Source organism: Rhinatrema bivittatum, chromosome 14 (assembly GCF_901001135.1).
Source record: "Rhinatrema bivittatum chromosome 14, aRhiBiv1.1, whole genome shotgun sequence".
Lineage (NCBI taxonomy): Eukaryota > Metazoa > Chordata > Amphibia > Gymnophiona > Rhinatrematidae > Rhinatrema > Rhinatrema bivittatum.
In genome coordinates, this window is record NC_042628.1 from 37,769,356 (window position 1) to 37,794,008 (window position 24,653).

The 24,653-nt window shown below is 44.9% G+C and overlaps 1 protein-coding gene across 4 annotated transcripts in view; it reads right to left on the reverse strand.

Moving 5' to 3' along the window:
• Positions 1–5,590: 5,590 nt before the first annotated feature.
• The window catches only part of AMDHD2 (amidohydrolase domain containing 2), a 46,992-nt gene continuing 27,929 nt past the window's right edge, over positions 5,591–24,653 (reverse strand). For 3 of the 4 annotated variants that reach the window (XM_029576994.1, XM_029576996.1, XM_029576995.1), the window contains 9 exons: positions 24,292–24,431; positions 22,681–22,735; positions 21,904–22,116; positions 20,289–20,377; positions 19,744–19,888; positions 16,925–17,032; positions 15,440–15,508; positions 8,620–8,721; positions 5,591–7,689 (listed from right to left, as the gene is read on the reverse strand). In XM_029576994.1, the coding sequence (XP_029432854.1) occupies positions 7,574–7,689; positions 8,620–8,721; positions 15,440–15,508; positions 16,925–17,032; positions 19,744–19,888; positions 20,289–20,377; positions 21,904–22,116; positions 22,681–22,735; positions 24,292–24,431 (1,037 nt within the window). In that variant the 3' untranslated portion in view covers positions 5,591–7,573. The remainder of the gene's footprint in view (positions 7,690–8,619; positions 8,722–15,439; positions 15,509–16,924; positions 17,033–19,743; positions 19,889–20,288; positions 20,378–21,903; positions 22,117–22,680; positions 22,736–24,291; positions 24,432–24,653) is intronic. The other variant, XM_029576997.1, reaches the window with a different exon arrangement.

The window sequence follows — 24,653 nt, forward strand, 5'->3', positions numbered from 1 at the left end:
GAATTAAGGCAACGTACATCACATATATAATAAAATAATTTAAACCATAATATTTCTTTATTGCATTTGGGAATAGTAGTTACCTAGGAATAAGCAAGAATGTCAAGAATAAGTACTTTTTCACTCAATGCACAATCAAGCTGTGAAATCTATTGTCAGAGGACGCTGGCAAAGCACACAACTTGCATTTCAGGGTTTGGATAAGTTCCTAGAGAAGTCCTTAAAATATTAACAAGTAGGCTTGGGAAAGCCATTGCTCTCCCTGCAGGTAGCAAAAAATAGTTCTATTTTTTTTTTTGGAATCTGCCAGTTACTGTGACCCAGACTGGCCCCTGTTAGAGACATGATGTTGGGCCTGATGGATCTTGATCTGACCCAGAATGGCATATCTTATATTCTTAATAATTTAGCTATAGCAGGGTTTCCCAAACCTGTCATATGGATACCAGAGCTAGCTGAGTTTTCAGGATAGCCACAATAAATATGAATACAATAAATTAGCATACATTGGAAACCCATTACATGCTAATTTATCTCATGCATATTCAGGGTGGACATCCTGAAAACCAGACTGACTAGGAGGTACTTCAGGACTGGCTTGAGAAAAACTGTTTTAGAGAATAATAGAAGAAGAAAAATAATTTGGAAATAATCTAGTCAACACAGATGGAATACTCACTCTCAAACAAGGCAACACAGATAACTTATTATACAGAAGGATCCTAAGAGTTCATAGAATTATACAAAGCAAATTTAACATTTAGATTGAATATTTAGCATTTATTTTAATTATGCATTTGTATAATTAAATTTGTTGAATGTTGTTAATAATTGCTGATGTGACCCCTTCCACTGTTTGTTCCAGTGCAATAAAACTCAGTTAAGTCTTATGTTTCTTTTTGATATTACTATATTATTGTTAAATGTATAATGTTAGAGATTCAGTATCTTTTGTTAATTATCATCTATGATTTGTTCTATATGTTATCAATCCACCCTTAAACCCTCCCCTAAATCCACCAATTCTGGATCCACTGTTTCTCTTATCCTCCATCCCCCTGCACTCTAGCCCAAATTCATTCGATGCATTCAACTGCTTGTTAACTTTTAATTTTAACGGCTTTTTGCAAGGCATCTAGTATAAGATGTATACTTCAATACCATGTTACTTAAAGTTTTTTTATATGTTCTTCGTTCTATGTAATGCTCTCAGGCAAGTTTAATTGTTTCACTGTAAACCGGTTTGATTTGTATCCAATGCAAGAAGATCGGTATATAAAAAACAAAAAATAAATAAATAATAAATCTCATAGTTTTAGCTCAGCAGTTTTCTGTTGTTCCTTTGGGCTTCCAACACAATCAGAACCGGCCTCTATTGGTAACAGCAGCATAAGCCTTCATACTCAGCTAATTGGAGCATTTTCATCCATTTTTTCAGCCTTTCTTCTTCCCATCAACTTTGTCCATATTTAAAGGAAGGGGACTTGATTGCAATAATCAATGCTTCCAAGATTGGATTAGTGCAATTCTGTTTCTAGGACCACCTAAGAGATAGCTGTAAAGATTACAGCTAATTCAAAACATTGCAGGGATCACATTTCAGCTGTGCTAGAAAACCTCCATTGACTCCCAGTGCAGTTCCACTGTCATTTCAAATTGGCCTTTTTAATCTTCAAGGCCTTGAAAAATGACAAGTTGTTCATTAGGAATTAGTATATAAAAAGAATATAAGAACATAATTTGTCATACTGGGTTAGACCAAGGATCCATCAACTTAGTATCCTGTTTCTAACAATGGCCAATCCAGGTCACAGGTACGTGGCAAGATCCCAAACAGTAACTATATCCCTTGCTATTGCGCAGTAATAAGAGGTGGCTATTTAGTAACTCTGCTTGAATAATAATTTATTGACTTCTTCTCCAGGAATCTGGCCAAACCTTTTTAAAACCCAGGTATGTTAAGCCTTCTGAAAATCCAAGTGCACTACATCCACCAGCTCACCATTATCCACATATTTATTAACCCCTTCAAAAAATGTAACACATTGGTGAAGCAAGTTTTCCTTTGTGTAAACCTATGCTGGCTGTGTCCTATTAAATCGTATCTTTCTATATGTTCTGGGATTTTGTTGTTTAGACTAGTATCCATGATTTTTCCCAGCACTGAAGTCAGACACACTTGGTCTATAGTTTCCTGGAGCCCTTTCTAAAGGTCAGGGTTACATTTGCCACCTTCCAGTTTTCAAGCATGGCAGATGATCCCAATGATAGGTTAGATAGTACCAGTAACAGATCTTCAATTTCATATTTGAATTCTTTCAGAACTGTGGGGTGTTTACCTGAAGACTGGAGGATAGCTAATGTAACCCCAATATTTAAAAAGGGCTCCAGGGACAATCCAGGAAACTACAGCCAGGTTAGCCTGACTTCAGTGCCAGGAAAAATAGTGGAAAGTGTTCTAAACATCAAAATCACAGAACATATAGAAAGACATGGTTTAATGGAACAAAGTCAGCATGGCTTTACCCAAAGCAAGTCTTGCCTCACAAATCTGCTTCACTTTTTTGAAGGAGTTAATAAACATGTGAATAAAGGTGAACCGGTAGATATAGTGTACTTGGATTTTCAGAAGACGTTTGACAAAGTTCCTCATGAGAGGCTTCTAGGAAAAGTAAAAAGTCATGGGATAGGTAGTGATGTCCTTTCGTGGATTGCAAACTGGCTAAAAGACAGGAAACAGAGAGTAGGATTAAATGGACAATTTTCTCAGTGGGAGTGGGCAGTGGAGTGCCTCAGGGATCTGTATTGGGACCCTTACTTTTCAATATATTTATAAATGATCTGGAAAGAAATAAGATGAGTGAGGTAATCAAATTTGCAGATGATACAAAATTGTTCAGAGTAGTTAAATCACAAGCAGATTGTGATAAATTACAGGAAGACCTTGTGAGACTGGAAAATTGGGCATCGAAATGGCAGATGAAATTTAATGTGGACAAGTGCAAGGTGATGCATATAGGGAAAAATAACCCATGCTATAGTTACACAATGTTAGGTTCCATATTAGGTGCTACCACCCAAGAAAGATCTAGGCGTCATAGTGGATAACACATTGAAATCGTCAGTTCAGTGTGCTGCGGCAGTCAAAAAAGCAAACAATGTTGGGAATTATTAGAAAGGGAATGGTGAATAAAACAGAAAATGTCATAATGCCTCTGTATCGCTCCATGGTGAGACCACACCTTGAATACTGTGTACAATTCTGGTCGCCGCATCTCAAAAAAAGATATAATTGCGATTGAGAAGGTACAGAGAAGAGCTACCAAAATGATAAGGGGAATGGAACAGCTCCCCTATGAGGAAAGACTAAAGAGGTTAGGACTTTTCAGCTTGGAGAAGAGACAGCTGAGGGGGGATATGATAAAGGTGTTTAAAATCATGAGAGGTCTAGAACGGGTAGATGTGAATCAGTTATTCACTCTTTCAGATAATAGAAAGACAAAGGGACATTCCATGAAGTTAGCATGTAGCACATTTAAAACTAATTGAAGAAAGTTCTTTTTCACTCAACACACAATTAAACTCTGGTATTTGTTGTCAGAGGATGTGGTTAGTTCAATTAGTATAGCTGTGTTTAAAAAAAGGATTGAATAAGTTCTTGGAGGAAAAGTCCATTACCTGCTATTAATTAAGTTGGCAGCCACTGCTATTACTAGCAACAGTAACATGAAATAGACTTAGTTTTTGGGTACTTGCCAGCTTCTTATGGCCTGGATTAGCCACTGTTGGAAACAGGATGCTGGGCTTGATGGACCCTTGGTCTGACCCAGTATGGCATGTTATGTTATGTTCTTACCATCTGATCTGGGTGATTTGCTACTTTTTCATTTGTCAATCTGCCTTATTACATCTTCCAGCTTCACAATGATTTGTATCAGTTCTTATGAATCATCATCATTGAAAATAGTTTCCAGCACAGGTATCTCCCCAGCATCCTCTTCAATAAACACCGAAGAAAATAATTCATTCAGACTTTTCCGGGATGGCTTTATCTTTCCTAAGTGCCCCTTTAACCCTTCAATTATCTAACAGTCCAATAGACTCCCTCACAGGCTTCCTGCTTTGGATATATTTAAAAACATTTTAAATTATGCATTTTTGCCTCTAAGTATATTTGCTTTATATTTATTTAGTGTATTAAACTGTTAAGTTCATTTTTGTTTTTTTTATTTGAATGGTTTCTGTTTGTATATTTATTTGTTTTACTAGTAGTAAAAGCCCAGTCAAGAATGGGCATGTTCCCTGAAGTATAGGAAGTGGTAAATAAAATGTTTAGTAATAGAATCACAACCCCACCCCCTCTTTCAAAGCCCCTTTGAACCCCTCACTCTTCCTCTTTCACTTCCTCCCCCTACCCAAGCTCTTCACGCACGCTGGTTTACTTCCCCCCTCCAAAACCCCTTACTTCCCCTGTTTCCCCCCCCCCCCCCCAAACCGCTCATTTACCCTGGTTTACTCCTCCCTCATCCCAGCTCACTTGCAAACTTATCCTGGTTCACTCACTTCCCTCCCCAATCACTCTCCCTTTCACTTCCTCCTCCCATCTGATCCCCTCACGCTAGCTCCCCACCCCAACAAACCCGTCCTCCTGGATTACTCTCCCCCGCCCCAAACGGGGGGGGGGGGGGGGGGAAGAGTAATGCATGCACCACTGCTCAGAATCTATTGCAATTTAGAAAATTATATAGAAGTTAATATAAAACAACTGAGAAGTAACAAAGTTACACAAATTAAACAGAAACCACTGTTATAAGAAGATATTGCCATAACCCTGGCAGGGTGCAGATGGGCAGTGAGTTAAGGGGCTTGGCTCACACTTTCCAAGGTGTGAGCCCAAATACTAACATAAGAACATAAGAAATTGCCATGTTGGGTCAGACCAAGGGTCCATCAAGCCCAGCATCCTGTCTCCAACAGAGGCCAAACTAGGCCACAAGAACCTGGCAATTACCCAAACACTAAGAAGATCCCATGCTACTGATGCAATTAATAGCAGTGGCTATTCCCTAAGTAAACTTGATTAATAGCTGTTAATGGACTTTTTCAAACCTTTTTTGAACCCAGCTATACTAACTGCACTAACCACATCCTCTGGCAACAAATTCCAGAGCTTTATTATGCGTTAACTGGAGGGTGGGAGCATCACTCTTACCATAAAACCCATCAGAGTTGCCCAATATTAGTGTCTTGAATGCAAAAGATTATATCACAATAAAAAATATTGCATATTGTTCTGGTTCTAAATTTTAGTCTAGAAAGTTTAGTTTTAATGGGTAACTGTTTTCACAGAAGGGGGCAGGCCTGCATGTCCCATGAAAACCCTCTCTGTCCTCAGCCATGTCCTTTAGAGCCAAGGAAGCTGTGGACCTGACACAGGACAGACAACATCTCAGCTAAATCTGGCATCTCTGGAGACAGCACCTTGGACTGCAGATATGATATAATTGAGGAAGGAAATACAGAATTGAGCCAGAATTACATATAGAACGGAAGCAGCATTTCAAGAGCGGAGAAAGCGCTCAAAAAAAAATCAAGCACTGTTTACTTTATTTCTTTTAAAGAAACACATTTCACTTTTTCTCATGGCATTATTGTTTTCAAAGAATAAACTGAAAATATATAATCTCTTCCCAACACAGTCAGAAAGAAATCCGCAGAGGATGCCAGAACTTTAGAAAAGTGTTTGGGAGAGAGAAAACATAAGGAGATGGAAAGGGGAGGACAGAGAGCAAAAGAAAAAGAGGCACAAGCACAGTGAGACAAGAGAGGGAGACAGACAGAACTACAAAAACAAGACAATAGAAGAAATATATAAGAGACTGGACACTTAAAAACACTGAAACATTTCAATTGTGACAACATAACATTTATTTATGATACGCCTTATCACCGAGGTGGTTTAGGGCGCGCTATTCTCTTAGGATGGTGTTTCAGGCACAGTTTCTTTAGTCTTTCTTCTCTAGCATAGGATTTCCATAAACCCTTCGCAGGAGACTGAACCCATACCCTGCCCCTCCCACTACATTGTGTTTAGCACCTAAAAACTGATAACTGGGTGACTTGGAATCCAATCTACCTACAGTGTTATTTGTGTTTTTAGAGGGCTCAAAATCACTCTCTTTTCTAAAACTCAGTGTATTACAGTTTTCTCCCCATACTGACATAAAAAAACATTTTCCCGGTGCTCCAGGATATTGTAAAGAGATGGTAAGACCTCTGCAGCTGCAAACTGAGTGCCCACATTAATGGAGCAGAGGCAGCTTACACTGGCAGAGACAATGGGAGTGGTAACGTGGAATTTTATACCACAGGTAGAGAGTAGAATCTGGTAGGTCAGAAAAGGTGACACCTGGAAGCAAAGAATGGTGGCACTGAACATGAAGCAGGGACTGGACACCTTATGCTGTGGCTGTAGGTTCTAGATCAGCTGGGCCCATGAATGAAGGGTTCCAGAAGTGCTACAGTGGAGACGTTCACAGTGTAAACCTGGCAGTCACAACGCTCTTCACACCAAATCCATTTCAGTTCAGTTTCTATGATCCCTTCTAGCTCAATAGATCCAAGATCCACATCTTCCCTAACCTGTGTATACGCAGGCAAGAGGTCTGCGATAAAACATAAGCAGCTAAAGGAGATTAAGGGCTCCAAGAGAACTGAGCCAGAAGCAGCATCATACAACACAACCCATCTTGGATACTTCATAAAGCATCCCTCATTCACTTTGTATTCCCTCCTCTCTCCCCATAATACAGCCTTCTGATACTGAGTTAGCAGCTTCTGCTGGGTATTCAATCCTGGGAATTTTTACAAAATGAACATATTTCAATGAAATTAAAGATTGGACGCGAACTCCTCCCCCTAGTGTTTGCAATTAAACTAGTTCAAGCCGGGCTGGTTGAAATTTCTGGCTTTCTTGCACCCCATTCTAACTGCATCCTGTGATTTTGTTTTGCCAAATGAAGGACTACAAGCCCCAGAAAGCCCACTAGGAGTGTTTAAAGAATGCATCAGACTGATCAGACCCTTCACTAACAGTTTCTCATGTATGATAAGGTCACATAGCGTGAGAAGTAATGCTATATGTTCAGTATGTACATATCCATATACTTCTGGACAGACTGTATCTCATACACAAGCTGCCTAACACAGTACTGTAGAAAGGGATGGATTAACAGAGAGACCATTCAGTTTCCTTCGTTGTAAGACAAGAAACTCCCAATATCATCAACTCCCCCTTTCCTGGTTCACCCAGTCAATGAACGTAGCAACCGGCACAGCACATCAACCTTGGCTGAGTCTGGTCTATGCTCCACCCCCTTGTGGCCTTCGGTGTCCATATCCACGAGGAGCAGGAGGAATAAAATATGAGAAGACATTTGCTGGAATCAGGTGCCATGGCTACTGGATGTTACGGTCCTTGAATCTGTGCTTTGAGGGACCCATCTTTGGATTGGAGGAGGGGGGAGGGGAAGAAGCAACGGGAGACAGAAGTCCTGCATCATCACCTGCAGAGTCAGTTTTTAGATATCCTGCTTGGTGACCTCAGTGTGAATAGGTCTTTTCTCCATACCTGCTCCCCAGCAATATAGGTAGCTTTCACATTCAAGTCATCATCGAGCAATACAAAATCTGAGGGAGAAACACGAGAAAGGAAAATTGAAATGGTCACTCACTCATTTAGCTTCTCTGGGGACTCAAAATATACCTCTGCAGTAATACACTGAAGGGGACAGTGGCATCATCTCAGCACAGAGTCCCAGAAAACACCAGAATTAATGAGCAAGAGGCATTATTCACTCTTGGATGCTTAGCAGGCTTGAATGTAAGGGTAGAAAGGCATTTTCCATATCTGGATGAGGGGAAAGATGAATTATCCATGCTTAGATGCCTAGGGAACTCTCAGATAAAGGCAGTGCCCATTTTGAGGTGTCAGGAAGACCACAGAGCAAAAAGGGACAGATTATTCCCAAGGTACTTACTGAATCAAAGATTGGGAAAGACAGAAAGTCAATACATTTTAGAGAAGCAGTACATATTTTATTGGGAGCAAAGATTAATAAAACAGAATCCTGACCGGATTGAGGAAAGAACCTCCAAATTCCTGTTCTTTGCTGGATCTCAGTGATATTATCTGTATCGGTCAGTCCTGATCCTCTGTCACTGCCTTCTGTCTGAGTTGTAGGACATTGTCCATGTGGGGGTAGGATACAAGGATGTGTAGAACTAATGGAGTAAAACAAGCACATCCATGCAACAGTCCAGGGAAGTGTGGGCAAGGAAGACCGAGCATGCTGAAAAAGGGCACAGCTCAGCTGGTTCGCTATAAGAGGGCTATAAATGTTTTAAATACAAAACTGATTGCAGCAAGTAAGAGAGTAAAAGGCAGAATAAAAGATATGTAATGTTCGCCATATGAATCAGAAAGGAAAGGAAAATTGCTCATGCTGGGCAGAGAGTAGAAAGAAAGTCAAGAACCTGATAGGAGGAGGAAGGAGCACTGACCACAGGGGAAGAAATATGGACTGTCTGGGCTATTATGGAAGCATTAGCAGCAGTTACCTGCATCTGCACCATAGTTCAGGGTCCCCTTCCTATGTTCGATTCCGAGCACCTGGGCTGGATGAAGAGAAGCCGCCTCCAGAGCAGATTCTACCTTACACCCTGGAGAGGAGACACATGCATGCACTGTAAAACATGCAATGTGGGGAAGTGATACCAGCCAACACTTTTACAATTAAGACGAACCAATCTCACAGCCATGATCTTCAAAATCAGATGACGAAGTTTCAGCTGGCACAGTGCTCCAAGCTTCCATAATTTATGTTCACTATCAGTGAGAACAGAAGCTGGGCACAGTGACCTTCAATCCCAGAGAGCCATTACCTTTATGGCTAACAGGAGCAGGGAGCAGCTGGTCAGGCTACATCATTATTATTTCCCGTCGATAGCAGGGCTGAATTAGCCATGCTGTATGGGAACTGTCAATCAGGGCCCAGGAGGCGGAGCTTTTTAGTAGAGTTAAGATCTTTTTGATCCTCTGCGGCTGCGCGTGGGTTCCCGCGCAGCATCAACGGTTCTCCTCAGTCTGTTTTTTTCCGCGCGCGGGAGCGCACGCGGGGCTTCTTCTCCTCAGACAAACAGTAAAAAAAAAAAAAAAAAAAAAAATGTCAAAACCGCAGTCGGGGTTTAAGCCTTGCCCCTGTGGCAAGATCATGTCCATCACGGATGGACATGATCGCTGCTATCGGTGCCTAGGGCGCGAGCATCCCCAAACTACTTGCGAACACTGCGACAGGATGTCGCCGAGAGCTCGTCGACATCGCAGCTATCGCTGGCTGGCGATTGCTGAAAGGACTTCGACGACTCACTCTTCGCCGAGACAAGAATTAAAAACGTTGATGGTAAAGAGAGCCTCCTCATGGGATCCTCAGTCCCCGAAGGTAAGGGACGCGAAGAGACGGCCCAGAGCAACGGAGGACCAGGGCCCTGGTCACTCCCAGGAAAGGGAGGACGGGTTACAGGGACAATTTACGTTGACTGAACCCAATTCCCAGGGACCCGGAAAGGAGATTCCAGTCAGAACCTTGTTGCTCTCCAAAACCAAAGCACAAGGGGAACCCGGGTCGGCGCAGGGAAAGGTATCCCGGCCTAGTACATCCAAGTCGGCCCCGAGGACTCATACGGCGCCGAAATCACTCCAAGCGCCGGGGAGCCGGCCGGAGCCGGACTCGGATACAGCGCAGACTCACACGGAGCCGAGGGATCGTAGACCGGCGCTGAAACACTCGGCGCCGGGGCGGACGCCGAACCCGCCGGAGCCGGGGCGGGCGCCGAAACACCCGGAGCCGGGGCAGGCGCCGAAACACCCGGAGCCGGGGCGGGCGCCGAAACACCCGGAGCCGGGGCGGGCGCCGAAACTCCCGGAGCCGGGGCGGGCGCCGAAACACCCGGAGCCGGGGCAGCAGCCGAAGCTCCGAGAACCTGGAAAGACGCCAAAACACAGGGAGCCGGCACAGAAGCCGAAGTCTACGGCGCCGTCTCCGACTCAAACACAAAAACAACCTGACGAGACAGCAAAATCACGGGCGGTCCCTAGCTCAAAAAGGGAACCACATAAAAAAGGGATTTCTCAGCGGGCTACATCGAAGCTGAAAGCGCAAGGTCCGCAATCGGACTCGACGAAAGCAACGCGACCGCTCACTAAACCGACCACACTCCACGGAACGAGACATTCCCAATCCGGAAGTGAAAGCTCCCAAGACCTGAGCGGGTACGAGCGGACTGGGTTAGGCCACATGACAAAGGAGGTCCACGCGTCCTCTTCCAGAAAGAGGGGACATCCTCGTTCGCCGTCATCGCCTCTCCCGAAGGGACAGCAGAGCGACGCAAAGAGGCACAGAGGCACGCATCGCCATCATCGGAAATCTTCCTCCTCGTCGTCATCTCATGTTAGGAGTAGCTCCCATCGTTCTGCTTCCTCTTCGCATAGGGTGATTCCAATCTCCTCATCGCAATCCCCTAGCTCTGCAGTCTCGGCACATTCTAGGCGTCACAGTGAGGCGAGTTGGGGAACTCATTCGGAGCAGACGAAGGTGACCAATCCTCTTCCATTTCACTCCCCTACGAGGACCCAACCACCGCCAATGCCACAACACGCTTCTAAGGCGTTCTGGGACCTAACTCATTCTCTGGAGGGGTTTTTTGAAACCTTGAGGTCCACATATACCCTTCCTCCGGAGGCCACTACTCCGCAGAAGTCGACACACACCACGCCACTGAGTAAACCAGCCTCTATTTCTCCCTCTCCACCGCGGTATGCAGACTCCCCGTCCCACCACACGGAGTCCATATCGCCACACTCGTCACCGGCATCCTCGATGGGCTACCCCTCAGACCCACCGGACCAGCCGCCGGAACCGTACTCTCCCCCGGAGGATCTCACATACCCGAAATTTGTGGACAAAATGGGTAACATCTTGAAGCTCGAGGTCCAGAAATTACCGGAACCAAGGGCGGAAACGTTTGGATTGTTAAAAATCTTCGACACTCCGGGGGAACCGTCCGCCTTACCACCACATACTGTGTTGCATGGAGTTCTGCAAAAGTCATGGGACACCCCCTATACACTGTCAGCAGTATCTAGGAAAACGGACTTAAAATTTAAGCTACAGAAACCATCCTTGTATTCCATGCCACAGCTACCACATGAATCGGTTGTGGTAGAGTCCGCACTCCAAAAAGTTCGAAAGGCGAAGTCGCACACTTCGGCTCCGCCGGGAAAGGACAATAAGTGTCTCGACGATTTTGCAAGACGGATGTACCAAAATGCGATGCTCACAGCCCGAATTAATCATCACCATTTCTACATGGTGCAATATTTGTACGAGTGTCTGCAAGCCACCAAAGGCATGTTTACGGCAGGGGGACAAACGGTGCCGTCCCCCATTACAGATATGGAGGAATGTACACGGCATATGTTACGAGCGGTGTATGAGGGGTTCGAGAATTCTACAAGAGCTTCCGCTATGGCAATCTCGGCCCGACGTCTGGCATGGCTTAAGGCTAGTGCCATTAGGGAAGACCTACATGAAAAGCTGGCAAACTTACCATGCTCAGGGGACAACCTGTTCGGCGATAGATTGCATGACACAGTAAGCAAACTTAAGGATCAGGCGCTGGCGGTACAATCACTGGCTGCTCCGCAGCCTCCGAAACGATATTTTTCAGCACGCCGGCAACCGTACAATAGACGGCCGTATAGGTCGTATCAAACCTTCCGACCTCAACCCTTCACCCCTTATCAGAGGCAAGCGCATAACAATGCGCCTCAACAACAACAGAGAAGAGGAAAACCTCGAATGCAACGTCAACCACAGCAACAGCAACAGACGGCAATCCCAAGTAAAACAACTCCGTCTTTTTGACTCCATTGCCACCTCTACCTCCATCCTTACCGGAACATCCCCCGGGCAGGGTGACAGCTTGTTGCGATGCGTGGAAAACCATTACGACAGATCAGTGGGTTCTGGACATAATTCAGGAGGGATATCACTTACACTTCCTCTCCAAACCCACAGTTCCTCATTTTCCCCCGAAAAAGGGAAAACCGTGTCAAACCCTATTGGCCCAAGAATTGACCACATTACTTCACCAAAAAGCAATTCGCCATATTCCTCACAACGAACAGGGCCAGGGGTTTTATTCCCCATATTTCCTCATCCCAAAGAAATCGGGGGGCTCACGTCCCATTCTAGACCTACGGGAACTCAACAAGCACCTAGTCCGAGAGAAATTCAAGATGGTGTCCCTAAAGTCCATCCTCCCATTACTGCAACAGGGGGATTGGATGTGTTCCATAGACCTCAAGGATGCGTATACCCATATCCCAATCCACAGTTCGTGTTGGCAATACCTGTGTTTCCAGTATCGCAACCAACATTACCAATACAGAGTACTACCCTTTGGACTGTCGGCAGCACCCAGGGTGTTCACCAAGTGCATGGTAGTAGTGGTGGCTTATCTTCGACTACAGGGTCTAACAATATTCCCTTACCTGGACGACTGGCTGTTAGTAGCATCGGATCCGATGCTTCTGGAATCGCACCTCAACACTGCAATAACCTGTCTGCAACACTTGGGTTTGATCATCAATTACCCAAAATCCAAGTTAAAGCCTGCACAGATTCTACAGTTCATTGGGGCACGTCTCGACACGAGGCAGGCCCGGGCATTCCTTCCAGAGGACAGGAGACTAATCATCTACTCCCTGCTCTTAACACTACAGCATATACAAACGTCTACGGCTCGAACGGTGCTCCGTTTGTTGGGTCATTTGGCGGCGGCGAATTTCACAGTCCCCAACACGAGACTCCACATGCGACGCCTACAGTGGGGTCTGAAACGCCAGTGGACTCAACACACGCAACCGTTACACACACGGGTTTCTATAACTGCCCAGATGAGACAGGACATCGCATGGTGGCTCAAGGCGCCAGTCATGACCAAGGGGGCGCCGTTCAACCCACAACCACACAATGCAGTCCTTACGACGGATGCATCACGGAGGGGCTGGGGAGCGCACCTGGACTCCCTAGAGACACAAGGCCTCTGGTCACACGACGAACAAAAACTGCAAATCAATCTGTTGGAGCTCAGGGCAATTCGAAACGCCCTACTCACCTTTCAGACTTACCTCCGGGGCCGGAGGCTCATGATATACACGGACAATCAAGTAGCCATGTTCTATATCAACAAACAAGGCGGGTCAGGTTCCTGGTCCCTCTGCAAGGAGGCGCTGCAGCTTTTCGCTCACGCCCACAAACACTCCATTCACCTACAGGCCTCTTACCTGCCGGGAATTGCAAACACAAGAGCGGACAGACTGAGTCGAATATTTCATCCACACGAGTGGAAACTCAATCCCGAGGTCCTACAAGACATTTTCGCCAGTTGGGGAACACCAACGATGGATCTATTTGCCACGGAAGCCAACACTCAACTTCCTCAATTTTGTTCCATCCGACCCAGTCAACACAGAGTGGCGCAGGATGCCTTCCTGATTCCTTGGAACACAACGCTCCTGTACGCTTTTCCACCGATTCCATTAATCACGAAAACGTTACAAAAATGCATCGCGGACAGCAGTCAGCTCATTCTCATAGCTCCAGCCTGGCCGCGTCAGCCGTGGTACAGCTACCTCCTACGTCTGTCGATAGAACAACCGATCCGCTTCCCGGACCGTCCGGACCTTCTTTTACAGGACGACGGCCTTCTCATCCACCCGCTTCTCTCATCCCTACATCTGACTGCGTGGAGATTGAGCGGGCACTATTAACGGAACAAGGGGTTTCCCACACGGTACAAACTATTCTTCTTGAGTCCAGGAAACCATCCACCAGAAGAAGCTACTCCTTCAAATGGAAGCGCTACTCTACCTGGTGTGGGGTACGCAACATTTCGCCAATTGACTGCTCCCCCACTGCCTTACTGGACTATTTACACTCGCTCTATGAGTCGGGACTGGCCACCTCCTCGATCCGGGTCCATCTTAGCGCTATTGCAGCGTATCATAGGCCTCTAGATAATCACTCTGTGGCAGAACATCCGCTTCTATCTCGATTCTTCAGGAGTCTCCTACATTTACGACCACCAGTGTCTAAACCACTGTTTCCATGGAATCTAAACGTACTACTGGACCAGCTGATGCTATTTCCATTCGAACCCATGGAATCCGCACACATAAAGTACCTAACGTGGAAGACAGTTTTTCTTGTGGCGATAACATCTGCCCGTAGAGTGAGTGAACTACAAGCGCTAGTGCACTACGAACCGTATCTACAGTTCCATCATGATAAGGTCGTTCTACGAACTCATCCTTCCTTCCTTCCAAAGGTAGTTTCTGCCTTCCACCTCAATCAATCCATTAACTTACCGATTTTCTTTCCAAAACCTCATTCGAATGAGAGAGAACGATTACTGCACACCCTAGATTGCAAAAGGGCTTTAGCATACTATAAAAGGAGAACACACTCCCTCAATAGATCTTCGCAACTGTTCCTCTCATTTAACCCTAACGCTCCTGGCCTCCCAGTAGCGAAACGCACCATCTCTAGCTGGATTGCGCAATGCATCAGATACTGCTACGTGAAAAAGGGGATGCCACTTTCTTCATCCCCGAACGCCCACCAAGTGAGAGCAATGGCCACATCGTTGGCTCACCTACAGAACGTTCAACCAGCGGATATCTGTAAAGCAGCCACGTGGTCCTCACTACATACCTTCACATCCCACTATTGCATAGATAAGCTGTCGGCGGGAGATGCCATTCTAGGGCACTCGATTCTACACACTATGTCCAAGTAATGACCATGACTAACACGCTATTACACTACTTACAAGCATTTGACATTGCTTACGGGAGCTTTGGACTCCCATACAGCATGGCTAATTCAGCCCTGCTATCGACGGGAAAAAGCAAGTTTGCTTACCGTAAACGGTGTTTCCGTAGATAGCAGGATGAATTAGCCATGCTGACCCGCCCTCCTCCCTGTCAGTCATGGAGTTTTTTCCCGCTACGCTCAAGCTTAATTACAGACTGAGGAGAACCGTTGATGCTGCGCGGGAACCCACGCGCAGCCGCAGAGGATCAAAAAGATCTTAACTCTACTAAAAAGCTCCGCCTCCTGGGCCCTGATTGACAGTTCCCATACAGCATGGCTAATTCATCCTGCTATCTACGGAAACACCGTTTACGGTAAGCAAACTTGCTTTTCTTAACTTCATGTTTTATGTTAAGTAGCACAGCTTTTATTAATTCTACATCATGGGCAGTGCTCAGAGCAGTGCACAAGAAAATTCACGCTTAGCAGCTATGACTCACCTGTGGCCTCCAGGAAGTGTCGCACACACATGTCCATGGTGGCAATGCTGCCTGCCAGTGTCTTTGTTCCTGGGAAAGGGAGAAGAGGCATCAGATCTTATTAATATAAGGGACAGAAATGGGTTGTATGGATGAGCAAACTAGATAGGAGAAAAAGACTGTATGGCCTAACACATTTCTATGGCTATCCAATTCAAACTGCAGTTCTGAGCTTAGATGAAAGTTATCCCTGTGTATGGTCATTTGAACATATCAATATACGTACAATGATTAGAAGCATTTTGTGTCTGTGTGCAATTGTGCATGCTTGTTTCCTTGAAAATGGACACACCTACTTCCTACTGCACACATTCCTGATATTAGAATCAAAATGGCAATTAGAACACACACACACACTCTCCATGATGCCTTCCTGTATCAGCTGTTAGGCCTCCACACAGTACAGCTCTGGCACATGGAGACAGACTATCTCCCAGACTGCTAAAGGGTGGACCAAGATGAGAAGGAAGTGGCCACACGACTACCTGAATCTTTATAGTGTAACGTTCTGCCAATTCTCTTATGTGCATATCTTTCCCCATAGTCTCTCTTTCCCTCATAAAAGGAAGGCAAAGGAAGAACCAGAGAGAGCTGAAAGGACAGACACAAATAAGACATGGACCTGCCCTCCTAATGTAAATAAAGAAGCTGGGAAGGGGGCGTGGCTGCAGCAGTCTGGGACATCAAAAGAATGAAGCCATACGCAGTCTTCAAATACGCCTCCTGCTGCCTCATGCTTCCATCTCTTTCAAAGGGAAACCTCCATCCTCAACATTCAAAGTGACACTACCCAGCCAAAAGGAAAGCAACCCTGCCCTCCCCCAGCTGGGCAAGTAATAGATTTAGACCATGCCACCACTAGAGAGTTTAGAGATCAGCAGCAAATGGGCTGCCTGGCGTTTTCTTTTCATCTTTCCTGCCAGGGGGCGGGGGCTTCAACTCATGAGGACTCCTGAACCAGGAGGAAGAGAGAAACCCCAAGAAGATTTAGTCAATTATGTTTCCCCCAAGAAAATGAATTCTTCTGGACTACCCTTCCTTCCCCCTCCACCCAACAAAACAAAAAGAAACAGAGCAACTCCTGCATCAGCATCTATTAACCCTCCCCTGGTCCCATGAATCTGAACAAACAGCAGCCCTCTTTATCCTGCAGGAACTCGTACAAATTAATTTTAACAAAGGCTTCCAAAGGGGCTACTACCGACTCATTTGACAGCATATCCCTCAAGTCTCCATGCAATGCACCCCATCCTCTGAATAAAGTTAAATCTCCTTCCTCTTATCTTAATGGCTGAACCTTTGGACCTATGCAACAATAATTAATCAGTATTTTTATAATTAGTAACATGACCTCTGAGAAAGATAAAGGCACACAACATTCCTTCTTCTCAATTGGCTTCCTAGCATGACTGTACCTGGGAGTCAACGAAATGATTTCTCACTTACCAGCAACATAAGCATTCAGCCCCTCAATCTCAATCACTTGCTGCCCCAAGGGGTGTCGTCCGGGCGCGAGCCCCATGGCTGTGATGGCGTCCGTCACCAGCACTAAGCCTGAGAGGAAGGGGGAACAGTCACTCACATGTCTCACTAGGACCCCATAGTTCTTGGTTTTTTCATGGGTGGCTTGTCCCTATCCGGCTTAGCAAATGATCCCAAATCAGATGCAGGAAGTTGGGCCAGTCTTAATTTAAATTCCCTCTTCAGTCCTTACAAAAATATAAAGACCACTGCGAGCAATAAATGCAGGGACGGATTTCATGAAGCCAGCAAGGTGCGTGGATACTTTTGTGCTGGTGTCACTTGCAGTGAGTGCTAACCCTTACAAGAGTGCAAAGTGCCTGGGTACTTTGCCCCTACTTTATCTGTGGGAGAAGTAAAATAGACGCACAGTTTACTGTTGCCAAATCCACCTCCCAAAATGCTCATTTTTTGCAGCAGATAATTATGGCCATGGAGTGAAACAAGGCTGCTCTACTTAGCCTCTTCAGCAGGGAATCATTTTCACAACCCCTGATCTAACCAGCTTTCTCCCTAATAAGCCGGCTGGACAGTTCTCACAATTGCCTTCTGCATGTTTCTGGGAGTTGAAGGGGGAAAAACCAGGGCTGCAAATCCCACCTCACCTTGAGGTGAAAGTTAAACCTGGACTGGCTCAACCATGTGACCCTAAGGCAAAGGTCTCCTCCTACCAGAAGAACCAGAAGTGGTGGGAATTTCCAGGGAGACATGAAAAAATAAAAAGGTGCGACACGTTACGTCAACTTCTGTGTAAGTAATAAGTGCATCATTAAGCATCTGAGATGATTTTTCCCTACAGACAAGAAGTGCTGCTCAACACCAAGGATATCTTTAAAAACGCTCAGTGACATCACAATGTGTGCTGACCTCCTTGAGATTTCAATTCATAAACTGAACTGGCTTGTTTCATTATACGAAAAGAAAAACGGGATTCTGAGTGTAGGGGATGATGGAGGCACATGAAAAATGTGAGCCAAGGCAAAATGAAATGAGATTACTGGTTCAAATGTTTATAGATTTGTTATAGGAAATTAGGTTAGCAAATGAAAAAAAACAACCCCCTCTTATGAAGGGTCATCAGGCTTTGGACGAGTTTCTCCAGATACTGCTGTCCAGGCAGAGTCAATGCTGGGATTGCAGCCTCCCCCAGCAAAGGCACAGATAATAAAAGAATTAAGGAGCACATCACTTGATCCGGCAGCGCCATGGTAGTACTATTTGAGTGGACAGGTTAAGAAAAATCAGGTGAAGGCATATTTCCAATGAAAGGAGGGTGCTCTGAAGTTATAAGACTTTAGAAGCTGCCATTGTTATACAGTCCAGTCTTGTACACGAGGGGAAGTCAACATTTTCTGTATCAAATTTAACTTAAAACAGAAATTTGGAGAGGTACTACAATATAGAAACTAGTTTGGAAACCACAATTAAGTTCCCTGCTCTTTCTGAAAGTGCCACATAGCGTTATAAGGTCTAAATGTTAGACAGGACTTTGGCATAACATTTCATCTTAACAGTGAACTTTCGGCATCATAGGAACTCCTAATACCACAGTAGGGTATTGGCTCAGTACTAAAATCAGAAAGAAGAGCAGCCCCTCACCAGGATGTCAGTTAAAAAAAAAAAAACAGCAACAAAATATAAAAACAGAGCTGTAGGCTCAGGTTCTGTGAGGCTGCTGTACTCTAGAGTTGGGAACGATGTCTTGGCACATAAAGAGGTGCCAAGATTTATCTCAGCACAGGAAGTTCAACTCTGCACAGAATGTCAATAAAAACCTGGTACAAGGCTGGTCTGGAGGCAGTGATGTGCAATGCCATGCAGACAGACCTAGGGTCAATTCCTGGCTTCGGTCTTCTGCTCTCCAGGTTGGCAGATCTGAGAATGCTGCGGTGCCCCCTGGTGGAGAAGGAGGCATTGCACAATGGCGACACCTAGTGGTCAAACTCAGGGCCCGTGGTTCAGGGCTCCAGGATCCCTGGTGCATTGTCTCCAGCCAAGGCCTGTCTCTACAATGACTGAACTAGGCAAGTTGGGAGTGGATATAAAATAGGAGGAAAAACAAAAGCCATAGGTAGTGGAGAATGAAGGCGGAAGGTGTCAGATCTGAGCTCAGGTACAAACACAGCTGGAAAGCTAGAAGTCCAAAAGGAGCAAGAGGAAACTGCTAGGACCAAAATTTTAAATAGCTATGGCACAATCAGTAAAAAAAAAAAAAACAACAAAAACATAAAACATTTTAATGAGTTGGCAACCATGCCTGGGCACTGATTTAGTACTGGCTCAGAGAAGCTACCCTTAAAACCATGGTGGGGCACTGCTTCAAAGAGAAGAGCATCCCTCGACAATATGTAAAAGCACTGGGTCACAGAAATGTGCCCCTCCCCTTCTCTACCACCACAGTCTTCTCTACCACCACAGTCTTCTCTACCACCACAGTGTGAGGCTTGCTGGGCAGACTGGATGGGCCGTTTGGTCTTCTTCTGCCGTCATTTCTATGTTTCTATAAGTCTTTAGCCCCTAATTTTCTTTACTCTCTCATTCGCATTCATAAGCCCAACCCCACTCAACCACAGTGAGGTCACAGGTCTGCAGCCCATCACCATACGGCCGTAAAACGCTGGCTTCCAAGAACACCTCATCCATCATGCTGGGGCTGGCCAAGATCAGAAGGCTCCAGCTAGTTGGGAGAACATTGGTGATGCGGACCTGCGAGCGGGAAAGGAAGCGATTGCCACCACACACACCTTTAGGATGTGCCAGATGTGCTAGTCTCAGGGCGGCAGGGTTCGTGTGGATTCCATCCGCTATCATACCATAAAACACTGTTTGGCCCTTGGGGATCTTGTCACTTGTCAGCAACCCCACAATTCCAGGGTCTCGATGATGAAACTACAAAGAGGGAGAAGGAGAGAGAGGGCACAGCCATCAGGAAGTTACTGGCCGCAGAGACCCGACAGAACCCTTCTGGACATTCCAAGTCACAGGCAAATAAACGCTAGGAAAAAAAATAAAGACATCTTGAAAAGACCTTTTTTAAAGAACTGGGTTCTTGGCAGGCTGCAGTACCTTTCATTGAATCAACAAAAGATTTATCTAATGATGAAGCTGCACCTGAGCTTTTGAGAGCAAAGTGGTTCCTTCTTCACACGCCATCATCTTTGGATAATTCTTCTGAAGGTGCAATAAAAAGGTATCAGAACTTGCAAAGAATACAATTCTTACCCCCACCCCTAGGACTAATCCAGCTATTAACGATGAGGCTGCACTATGTCCCTCCTCCAGTACTCACAGGTAACATGGCATTAAACAGATGCGTGATGTAGGTAGCTCCATGCTGGACAGCTTCCTCTGCCTGAGACAGGTTAGCCACGGAGTGACCTGAGCAGGAAGAAAAAAACAAAACAATGGGTAATGATGGGGGGGGGGGGGGGGCGGGGAGAGAATGAATAGCTCCTGCAGGAGACACTGCAAGAGCGGGATATGCCTACATCGGTCACACGCACATTTCTACTTACACCAGATACATGGACACATCTCTACATCCGTAAGAGACACAAATACATAATCCAACAGAAATCAACATCCATCACACATGGGCAGAGAAACCCAGAATGTGAGTCATGGGGCGGGGGTAAGAAACAGCACAAATGTCTCCCCCTCCATCCTCCCCCCTAGTGCTGACTTTCTGCCAGGAACCCTTCTGAACTATGGCACATTACTTCCTGCTCCCCACTGCAGCCAGAGCGAAAAGTGGAGGCCACATCTGTCCCTCCCCTGGTCATTTTATTATTTTAAGAAAATTACCGCTGCCCCTCGCCACTATGTAACCGAGAACTCACGAGCTCCTCTTTGTACAGAAAACAGGTTGGAAACCAACAGATTTGTTACACTGAACCAACTCCATGTACCTAATGTTGTTTCCGATACAGGGGGGATTTGTTACAGAAGCAGAACTAAGTGACCTCGCAGAACTGAACTCTTAAAAGTGTTCTTCCACTATCAGACTTTTCCCATGGAATTTTTTTCGGGTTTTTTTCTTTTTTTGCTATTGACTTTTAAAAATATTTCAGTTAAACACTTACAGATATTTAAATATGTAAAAACCAATCCAAATTCTTAAAACTTAGATCTTGGTGAATATCTAAATGGCAATCCTTGTTAATTAAAGCGATGGGCATAATATGCAGCTATTTCACATAAAACTTTCCTAAGGCATTAAAAGTGCCACAGTGTTCACATCAGTTGGAACAAACAGTAACAGTCGAGAATTAACCAGTTGGAATTCTGTATTTAAAATCAGCTTTTTGGGCTGGATTTCTCTGCATGACACAGTCCAGCTACAGAAAACTGATGGCTGTTAACAATGGAAAACCCAACTGGCACAAGACAAGCATCGCATTATAAAGCGTGCACTTCTGCTGCCCACTTACACTGTATGAATAAAAAAAAAATAGTGCACAAATATTAATGGACAGGAATGCAGCAGTGACACTGTTTCTGCCATGAGCAAAAGCCTCGGCCATAGGCAGCCCAACGAGCTGGAGCTTAGGCGAATCACGGCAGCAGGACTCGGGCTCTGGGGACAGCGTGTACCACTAGGCAAGCGTCACCAGTGTCAAAGGTCAGCTGAGTATGCCCTTGAGAACTTTATTGTAAACTTTGTCTCTTTCTGATGGTGAATATTGCTAAATTCTAGTGCCGCACATCCTCCGAGAACATCTTAACTTAGCTAACTTCATGAGATCAATTTGGTTGCCGCCTTCCTTTAGTTTATGTCATTTGGATGGGAGGGGGCGGTTAACATGTAATTTTAAACAAAGCAAATCAAGCAGATAAAGAACCCAGCTCCCCTTCTTGGCCACGCTAGCTACTCACTCACAAGGGCGAGGCGGGTGGGTACTTACCCAATGAGACGCATATTCTGCGCTTAACAAGCTCCGAGATCACCTCGCCACTGCCCTTCATCTCTGGAGCCAGCGTTACGATGCTAACGCTGTCCAAAAACCCATAGGTCTTGAGCAGGTCCTGGAAGCCCCCCGCCGCATAGCTGCGCAGGCAGTGCTCGGGGTGAGCGCCTCTCTTCTCACTGCTTATGAAGGGCCCCTCCAAGTGCACGCCTTCCCCACGGGAACGGGTAGGAAAGGAATGAGAAAAAAAAAACAAACAATGCGAAGAGAAACAAAGGCTGTGCAAACGTGAGAATGAAAGAATTCAGCGCAAGCATCACAGCGAGACCTTTGCGTCATTGGCTTGTACGTAAGATACACAGATACCATGGCCTTAAAAACCCCTTTTTACCCGCCCGGCCTCTGCTTAGGTGAATACAATTGGGAAGCACCAAGTTGTGTTCTCCTGACATCAAGGAGGGGAGCATGGCAGTGTAACGCTGAGCCACTGTCACTGCGCGGTAACTGAGTGTTACCCCAGGCACAAAATCAGGAAGCCCCTTCCCTGAATAGGGATCACATTCGGGGGTAGGAATTTATTTCTGCATAATCTGAGGTCCTGAATTCACTCTGGATTCCTGGTTTCCAAATTTAGGGTGATGCACTCAGGCCCCAGCCATAGTCTGCACAACACACACTCAACTCCCCTTTGTTTCCGTGAAGTCTCCTCAACTGGCAGATGGAAGAACCTAATGGAGGCACTTAAGGAGGACAAAGAGCATGCATGACACTTACCCAGGACACCTGCACCTTGGGGACCTCCATCAGTTACATGGATCTGAGGAAGAACCTACCAGAAAGCACAGATTATAAACTGCTTGGGCACATAAGACACCATCCTTCCCAATACGTCAGAGACATATTCTGAATAAGAAAAGTGCATCACTATTCATTCTGCCACTTGCAGACCAAAGCCATTGATCCATTTTCCTCCATAACACTACTCATTGCGCTGACCCTTCTCTGCTCCCATGATCCTGGATACAGGCCATTTGCCTACAAGCTGCTTGGTCTGACCCAACATGGCACATCTTATGTTCCAAGTAATGATTCAATTACCTTCACTACAAAAGAATATTTCCTTACTATAAAAACAGACACTCCTAACTAAAACAAAGACCTGGAACCTAGAGCTGAACATTTACACCAGAGAGAGAACAAACTGAGGCCAGAGGGCAGTATCCTGGCTCCAGACCTTGATCTCTGCTGCAACTGTACGAATGACGTCATTGTGAAACCTTCATTAGATTTTGAGCAGACTATGAATGACATCCACGACACTGCCTGCATGGTGCAATGCTGGCCACGTCAGATGTTTCTATACTGAACACTGTACAATGAAATTAGTATTTTTACATTTCTTGAAAAATTGCACTGGAAAGTTAAATATAAAGATTTGGAGGCTGGCTTTGCATGATAAAAAAAAAAAGGCAGATGATAGAAATGCTTGTGCATTTATCCTGTATCTTTGAAGTCTTTTTCCTCCATGTAATAACTATACTGTTATACGTATCACAAATAGATAAATCACAAGACTATCAAATTTGCCTTGTGGATTTTAAAAAATCCCCAAACATTCGGAACTATAGCAGATCCTTCATTGCTTCCTCGCACTGAGATTACCCAGAGACATCCCACCATGGACAAACTTTTAACAAGACAATGGTCACAATAGAAACAGTGCAGCTTCACCCCGAATGCAACATTTTGTGCAAGATTGTCCTTTTTAACAAATTGTCACAAAACACATCAGTTCTAAACTTTCATGGAATCCAACAAGTGTCAGAGAATGAAGGTGATGTATCCAATGTCATAAAGTCACATCTAGGTCACCACCTCTTAACTAACGCTATAGAACTACATCAAAGAGTGCTTCTATGTTGGAAGATTCTCACTCTCAGATGTCTACTTGATTTTGCTTTGCTTTACAACGTTATTTGCATAGAATTTTCATTATGGCTAAGGTTACACTGTTTTTATTCCATGAGTATTGTCACTTAAAAAAAAAAAAAGTGAATATCGTAGTCTGTCTGCAAATATATGAGATAATATTGTAAGTACCTCATTCAGCTCACTCTGGAAGAGGAGAAATGAAGGAATTACCATACTGGATTAGTTCTAAATGGTTGTTTTAGACAAATTATGAGCAGATGAATACCTGACGGAGATCTGTTGTATTAGTATAGTCATATGTTAGGTTGCCTTTGTTTCGGGACGTAAAAAGTGAAATAAGGAATTTTTATGCCTTGATTCTTCTATTGTATATGTTGGCAACTATCTGGAGTTGGCTTCTGAAAAGGTTTACATCAATAGCTCCATGTTACCCCAGCTGCTGTGCACACGGACCTGATGGTAGACAGATGGTGGAGAGGTCACAAGCGTAGGGCAGAAGGAGGTCACTCCATGAGACAATATCTTCTGTCCAACCAGTGAGATCCCTGATGGTGCATCATCTGTTGCCATTGAAAAATCCACCCCATAGCCCCCTGAAATAAACAAAATTTGCTTTATATATAAACACACTATGAGTATGCGCACGTGTACATATATACATCCATAGCTATAAATCAGAAAAAAATATTTCACACCCCCCCACCAAGAGTACCACGCTACAAAAACTGTTCATCCTTAAATTTCTAGTCATTTTGTTTAGAACTCTTATCCCAGATGGTCACCCTCCTAAAATCCTGAAATATTTTCTCTCAGTG